Below are 7,613 nucleotides of genomic sequence, written 5' to 3'. Positions count from 1 at the left end.
CCCGTCCTTTCCAGTGTCTCTGGCGTGAGAACGTTCCTTCCTTTGCAGAACTCGGTTCACTCCATCCTTTGGGATGCTTTCAGGCTACTAAGTGTCAAGTGTCTACAGGACTGATGGAGGGGTTCAGCGGAAGGGGAAGAAGCTTGAATCCTCTCTCCCTACTATTAGGTTTCAACAGTTGCCAAACAAGGGAGAGGGTCAGGAGCCAGATTCTGGGAGACTGCTAACTTAGGAATCCCTTTTCCAGTTTTCCTCTAGAGCCTAGAAAAAAACACTATGTGAGGCTGGGTGGGGTCCAGAAGAACCCATTCCACATACAACCACGACGGGAAATGAGCCCCCCACTCTGGGGAAGCAGATCTCGCGGACAGCGGCCCGAAGTTACTCCTCGGCCTGAGAGCGGCCCCCGCACCGCTTGCCCCAACCCCGGCCCGCGCGCCGGAGAGAGCCGGATTTGGGGGGGCGGGGCCTCTTCGGCCGCTTGGCCCGTCGCCTTGACGACCCGGACAAGATGGCGACGCTGCAGGGCGGGTTTCTGGGGTCGGACCCCGGGGCGCTGAGCCCCGCGCAGCAGGAGCAGCTAAGCCGCTACAAGGTGGGTGCGCCCCCCACTCCCGCCTCCGTCAAAGGGCGGCTCCCCCGGGACGGGGGCCGCAAACGGGGGGAGGTCCGGGAGGAGGAGCGCGAGGGCCGTTTTCCGGGTAAAGGGGTGGACGGCTGGGGGGCCCCCGGCGGACCCCTGGGCTCGGGGGCCCTAAACCGAGCCCGACAGGCGCCTGCAGGAAGAACTACAGCGGGCATTTAGACGGGGAAGTGGATCGAAGTTATTGCCGGAGACAGTACCTTCGATCCAGGCAAGAACTTCCGGGCGGTGGAGACCGGGCCTTAGTAATGGCCCCTGAGCCCGAGCAGGCGGCGGCGTGGGGGTGTTGATCTGTAAGAAAGCAGGCGGCTTAAAATGTCACACATCCCGGGGAGAGACCCAGGTCAGAGGCTCATCTTGTTTCCCCAAGGCCTCACCCCCGCAGGTCTTGAACCCTGAAATCTGGCTCCTCATGGAGCGTGACCTTTTTGCTCTCGTTCCCCCAGATTCAGACCCGGATTGCTAACGAAAAATACCTAAGGACGCACAAAGAAGTGGAGTTGCTCATAAGTGGTTTCTTCAGGTAGGTGGTTTTCCCAGCCGGCCACAACTAGTGGGAAATATGACCAGATCTTGGCTGCGGAGACGTGAGTGTGACTGACCGCTTCTTTCTTTAAACACTCCTTATTGCTGCCTTTAGGGTCAGAAAGGTATTATGTGTGTGTGTGTGTGTGTGTGTGTGTGTGTGTGTGTGTGTGTGTACACATATAAATATATTTTAAAGGTTGAGAATATTTTATTTTTTATTAAAAGTTTTTTTTTTTAATGTTTATTTTTGAGAGAGACAGAGCATGAGCGGGAGGGACAGAGAGAAGGAGACACAGAATCTGAAGCAGGTTCCAGGCTCTGACCTGTCAGCACAGAGCCCTTTGCCTGGGGCTCGAACTCATGAACCATGAGATCACGACCTGAGCCAAAGCTGGACGCTTAACTGGCTGAGCCACCCAGGCGCCTCAAAAGTTAGAGAATATTTTAAAATTGAGTTTTTTCTAACTCTGGGATTTGTGGCACCCAGAGTGTTCTTAAGTTATCTCTAGAGGTTTTCTTCAGTTATCTCTCAATTCTCAAAAATATGAATATTCAGTCATTTTAGCTGTAAGGGTAAGTACGTATCTTCTGATACTTGGAAGAGGTAATTTGGCATTGAGAAACTCAACAGGCAGCCATTGGGTGTAGGACACTATTTTGTTGTTTTTGACACTCCTTTGTCTTTCCTGGATCTTACTGTTTGTTCTTCATATCCTAGTCATTTCTCCAATGGCAGCAGATTCTCACAGGGCAGATAGGAGATGGAGAAAAGGAAAATAGAAACTTCTCTGTGAAGGTTGGTTTATTTGGGCCAGTCATAAGGCTTGGGCAAAAAATAGTTTAGGGGTCTTTTGTCAATGTCAGTCCTGGGGAGCAGGCCATCACTTTTGCACTTTTTCTTTTTCTTTTTTTTAAAGTTTAATAATTAGAGTGTGTGTGTACCCGCATACGAGGAGGTGGGGGTGGGGTTCAGACAGTGAGGGAGAGAGAGAGAATCCCAAGCAGGCTTCATGCTGTCAATGCAGAGCCCCACATGGGGCTCGATCACGAACCGTGAGATCACGACCTGAGCCGAGATTAAGAGTTGTGTGCTTAACCGACGGAGCTGCCCAGAAGCCCCTTTGTACTTTTTCTTCTAAAGGGAAGTAAAGGTTGACATCATTCATATCCAGGGAGCTTGCAGTCCACATTAGGAATGACTCCAGCAGGGAGGTTAGGGAGAGATGTTAAAAGCCTGAATTAATCATTTGCATTGTTCACAAACACAAGGTGTTGGGAGGTGGTGGTGAATGAAAAGGGTGGTGTTTTAGTCACATGTCAGGGATGGCCCAACTTCTCTGTCCAGGAAGTTTCTAGGAAGAACTGGGTGTCTGCCTGGCTGCTTCAAGAATAGCCCCTTCTCTTCCTTATTATTCCTACCTTCCAGGCCAGGGAAGCCACCAGGATTTTCCCTTTGCTGATCTTGAAGCTACCTACAGGAAATTCTCCTGGCCCCTTTTAGGCCTTTCTCTTTCTGAGGTGGAGGTGGGAGGAGGAGAGGAAGTGTACTGGATACTTCAGATGGTTGTCCCCTTGGGAAAAGAGGAAGGGAGAGGAGGGGATGGAATTGGACAGCATACCTGCCCTCACTTGTTCTTCAGGTCTCTGTTCTAGACTCACTCTAACCCGTGAGAAGCTCCAAAGTGTTTTTGTTGGGAAGCAAGCTCTCCACTTGGGTTTTCCAGATCCTAATGATTTATGGTCATTCAGTCACAGCTTTCCAGGGTATACTTGTACACACTGTATGGAACTCTTAATATCTTGAATTTTGGACCTGAAAAAGGGGAAGAGTAGGGAAATTGTAGAAAGGCATTATTAAATATTTTAGTATATAGCTAGGCAGATGAATCTTCCCAAAATTTAGAAGTGATAATGTCATTCCTTGGCTGGAAAAATCTTCAGTGACTCCACAGTATTGCCCCCTCTGCCTTTTTTTTTTAAACATTCTGTTGAAATGTAATAAAAAGTAGCATACCCTAACCTGAGTGAACTTTCACAAGATGTAGAATATACATGGTACTAGGGTCCAGATCAAGAAATAGAACCTGACTAGCCCCTCAGACCCTTCCAAGGGGCCCTTGACCCCTTCCAAGCACATCCCCCCCAAAATGTAGCCAGGATCCTGACTTGTCTTAGCACAGATTTGTTTTGCCTTTTTTGCACTTTAGTAAGTGGAATTCTACAGTACATGCTCTTTTGTGACAGTTGCTCAATGGTATCTCCTAGATCCCCCCCCCCCCCATTCTCATGCTGGGTATGTTCCACTTTGGGACTAGTCTGAGTGTTATTCACCCACCCCCTCGCCTCCTGAACTGAGTGTAATCGTCTCTCCCTGGCCTTCCAGCTCTCCATAATACGGCCCCTTTGCTTTCCCCTGTTGTATGTGCCTGCCCCCCAACCAGCCAGACGGAACCTCATCATTCCACTGACCCCATTGACATTGTCGAGGGTGCTGACACTCCAAGTGCTCTTCTGACCCTGGGGTTTCAAAGGTGGACAGGACCCAGTCCCTACCCTGAGGAGTTCACCATCCACAGAACATGAGCTGTTTCCTTTCATGTCTGGGCCTTTGCTGCCCCCCTCGGTGTGGGATGCCCTTGTCCTGTCTACTGAAATCTCACGTGCACCTCAAGGGGTGCCAGCTGCTCTATGAAGATTCCCCCTGCCACTCTCAGTAACTGTCTCCCTGTCTGCAGCACACTGTTAACACCCTCTTATAGCCCTTCCTGGAGGTTGCTTGGCCTTTTGGACATTTGAGAACCTACCCCTTCTCGGGGCGCCTGGGTGGCTCAGTTGGTTAGGCATCCGACTTTGGCTCAGGTCATGATCTCGCGGTCCATGAGTTCGAGCCCCGCGTCAGGCTCTATGCTGACAGCTCAGAGCCTGGAGCCTGTTTCAGATTCTGTGTCTCCCTCTCTCTGACCCTCCCCCGTTCATGCTATCTCTCCGTCTCAAAAATAAATAAACGTTTAAAAAAAAAAAAAGAACTTACCCCTTCTCTTTTACTTGACTAATTTCTTTGAGGGGGTGCTGTATTTTATCTTAAAAAAAAAAAAAATCATTCCCTCATATCCAGTATAGTTACTTACACAAAATCTGTGCTCAGTAATTCTCAAATGGAATTCAAGGAGGAGGGAGGCCAAATTCTTAAAGCTTGGGAGGCAGGGCTTTCTGGGTGGGGAGGCCTTCTTCCAGGCTGATGGGCAAGGGCATCCGTGGCCGACGAGATGTGATGTAGAGAGCACTGACCTTGGCACCACAAGACCTGGGCCCTTGGCCCTGTATTTACTCACTTTATGAACTTGGGCAAATGATTAACCTTCTGAAGGTTTGATTTCTTTCATATGTAAAATGGAGTGGGCTCATTGCTGTTTCCCAGGGTTGTAAAGTGAGATAACATTTGTGAACATTCTTTATGAACCATAAAAGTCTGTGAGGGACCAGGCCCCACCGGCAGCTCAAGTTCATCTTCTCGGCTTTGTTGATGGTATTGTCCCCTGGCCCCTGTGGGAATCCATGGTTGAACGTGATCCTCGGGCTGTGGGGTTGTGTATCTGTGCCTCGAGGACTAGGCAGCGGGCCTTCACCGCCTGCCTGTGGCTTGGCCTCCGGTTCTGTGAAAATGTTTGTTGAATGAATGACAAGCCTCGCTGGGCTGTGGCGCAGCTGTCCTGGGGGGGCAAGCAATGCCCGGGCTTAGTGCCATCTGGAACACTTTGCCCCCTGCCTCTGAGCAGGACCCAAAGGACAGTCACCAGTGGGAGGGTCTTTGTCGGGAGCCCTCCGGCTGACTGACCCCTGGGCGGGTCCATTCCCTGAAAGTGCGGGACCCACAGCCCAGCCCGAGCACAGCCTGCCTTCAAGCCAGCTTTACTCCTGCCCTTATCCCTCATGTTTTCCAGAGAAATGTTTTTGAAAAGACCGGACGACATCCAAGAATTTGCTGCAGGTAAGGCAGCGTCGGTTTTGGTGTCTGAGAAACCAGCACGTTTGTATTATCGCAGATTTGGACTCTGGACAAGCCCACGATTCTCCCTGGGAGTCTGGGTACCTATTCACCTGATGTCCCCCCAGGGAGCTTTGTTCAGAAGGCCCTTTCTTCCACTGTCACTTCCTCAAAATGAGGACAGATCAGAAAGGAGGCGGAGCTTCCTCCTGGTGAGAACCGTGAAGAATTTTGAGATTCCCAGAGGAACATACTGGCAGCTCTTTTTTTTTTAAATGTTTATTTATTTTTGAGAAAGACACACACACACACACACACACACAGCATGAGCAGGGGAGGGGCAGAAAGAGAGGGAGACACAGAATCCGAAGCAGGTTCCAGGCTCTGAGCTGTCAGCAGGGAGCCCGACATGGGGCTCGAACTCACGAAGGCTTAACCTGTATTTAAGCGGACGCTTAAAGGACTGAGCATACTGGCAGCTCTTTCCCCACCCCAGGAATCCTAAAGCAGGGTTCTCCCCCCTGGCTACGCATTAGAATCACCTGGGGAGCTTTTAAGACATGCTTTTTAAGAAATGCTGATGCCTAGGCATACTCCCTGAGGTGATTAATTAGCCCAGGGTTGGGGCCCAGCCCCGCAGTTGTAAAGGCTCCCCAGGTTATCCTAATGGGCTCCACTACCTCCCACTCCCCAGCCGCTGGCTTAAGGTCAAAGGTATTTAGAAGGAAGGGCTGGGTTGGACACTTTCTTGGGTCCTGTTAGCCCAGGGAGTGGTTTTGGCCTCGCACCATTTCTGAGTGAGTCTAGTGTGTCTTTGCTGCCACAGCAGATGCCGCCTCTGATTCACATCATGCCGGGTGTATGAAAACCCTCCTCTGGCGTCATCGTGTGAGAGCCTGGCTCTCCTCGGAGAGGATATTCTCAGAGAGGAGAGGGCGTGATGTCTCCTAGACGAGCTGGCAAGCTAAGCTGAGGCAAGAATAACACTTGGCATTTGTTTGGGCCCCAGGATGGGCCAGGAGCAGAAAACCCCGAGATCCCTTAGCCCTCTGATGGCTCCCTGTGTTTCAGCATGCCGACAGGCTGCTGGGCAGCGGGGAATGGACCGGAGCCATCCTGTGTAAGCCCTTCCTGGGAAGGCCTGAGCTGGCAGGCTCTGGCGGGGACAGCGACCTCCGGATCTGCTGTGACCTCTCCCTGTACCTCGGAAAGCTGGGCTGCCGGGAACAGCCCTACTGAGGCCGAGCCATGCTGGCTTTTGAGCCGAGTAAGCCATCTCCCTCCCTGCCTTTTCCCCTTGGGTTTAGATAATTTTCTCTTTTCGATTCTTATCCCAGAGTATTTCACGGATCCAAGACTTCCCAACAAGATTCACATGCAGCTAATTAAGGAGAAGAAAGCAGCTTAATTAGCAGAAATCAAGATGCTCAGCTGCTGAGAGAGACCAGCAAGAACACAGCCTCAGGGTGGGTGTTAACCTCACTTACAGACAGAGGCTTCTTTACTCCTGTCAAAATAAGCACCGTGTTCCCGTGTTCTCGGCCGGGTGGGAAGGAAACCAAAGGGAGAAACTGCAGAGAAGTTTCACACAGTGTTTAGTTTTCTTGACACTATTTTGGGGAATTAGGGACTGTGAAGAGCGGCCCAGGGTTTGTCTGGCATGTCCATGGCAGGAAGAGACATCTGTCTTCTGAGCCTAGTGAAATGCAGGCGTGTGGGAGTGAAGGGAGTGAAGAGAGCCAGGGAAATGGGGTAGGGCCTGCTCTGCCCGCACCCTGCTGTAGGACTGCAGGGCCCCGAGTGCTCCCACAGTGCCCTTTTCTTTAAGCCCCTGGTGCGGGGGCTTCCCATTGCTTCTGGAAGGGGCAGGAGCAGTTTCCCTCCTTGCATCTTGGGCTGGGGGCTTTCCTGCTTGGTGGAGGGGGGACATCTTTATACCACGCTCTGCCATGAGGGCTATCTCACATTTTTCAGGCAGGATGATTTCTGAAGTGATTTTGTGAGCTGGGATTGTTTGGTGTGAGGTGGGACAGGGCCACGTTCCTGATTTAACAGCACCGTTTGTGTTTTGCAGGACCGCCTGGAAGCAGGAGAGCCCCGGTGCCATCAGTGTGGGTTTCCAGGCCGCCTCGGGCCTGGTCTGCTGTTACAAAGGCTTGCAAAGCTACTCATTAAAAACAGATGTTTCCGCTGTATTTCACTCCAGAGGAGGAAGTCCTTCTGTGTGGGGGTAGCTCTGCTCCCGCTCTGACCCACTAGGCCAGCCCGCCTCTTGCTCCCAGAGCCAGGGCTGGACAGAACAGGGATGGGGACCCTGTGGAGACTGGGGGGGGGTCCTGTGGGGACCCTGTGGACAACTGATTGGGGTGGAAACAAGCTGAGCCCACGCTTCAGCGGGGCTCTTTGGGGTTTTTTCTTTCATCTTCCCTCCTGGGTTACTGTACAGAGTGTGCGGGC

The 7,613-nt window shown here is 51.6% G+C and overlaps 1 protein-coding gene across 1 annotated transcript; it reads left to right on the top strand.

Annotated features, from left to right (window-relative positions):
- The first annotated feature begins 462 nt into the window (after positions 1-462).
- Positions 463-7,356, top strand: RIIAD1 (regulatory subunit of type II PKA R-subunit domain containing 1). The gene is made up of 5 exons (XM_040461085.1): positions 463-595; positions 1,090-1,166; positions 5,113-5,159; positions 6,494-6,622; positions 7,231-7,356. The coding sequence occupies exons 1-4, from the start codon at positions 512-514 to the stop codon at positions 6,562-6,564; spliced, it is 279 nt and encodes a 92-aa protein (XP_040317019.1). The 5' UTR covers positions 463-511; the 3' UTR covers positions 6,565-6,622; positions 7,231-7,356.
- The last annotated feature ends 257 nt before the right edge of the window (positions 7,357-7,613 follow it).

The sequence above is a fragment of the Herpailurus yagouaroundi genome, unplaced genomic scaffold (assembly GCF_014898765.1).
Source record: "Herpailurus yagouaroundi ecotype Mexico unplaced genomic scaffold, PumYag 254, whole genome shotgun sequence".
Taxonomy (NCBI): domain Eukaryota; kingdom Metazoa; phylum Chordata; class Mammalia; order Carnivora; family Felidae; genus Herpailurus; species Herpailurus yagouaroundi.
This window is presented reverse-complemented; position numbering and strand designations above follow the sequence as displayed.

Excerpts from the sequence above, each read along its gene's own strand:
- RIIAD1 (XM_040461085.1), top strand. The coding sequence starts at position 512 with ATGGCGACGCTGCAGGGCGGGTTTCTGGGGTCGGACCCCGGGGCGCTG. Across the intron at positions 596-1,089 it reads AGCAGCTAAGCCGCTACAAG|ATTCAGACCCGGATTGCTAA; the intron begins GTGGGTGCGCCC and ends TCGTTCCCCCAG. Across the intron at positions 1,167-5,112 it reads CTCATAAGTGGTTTCTTCAG|AGAAATGTTTTTGAAAAGAC; the intron begins GTAGGTGGTTTT and ends CATGTTTTCCAG.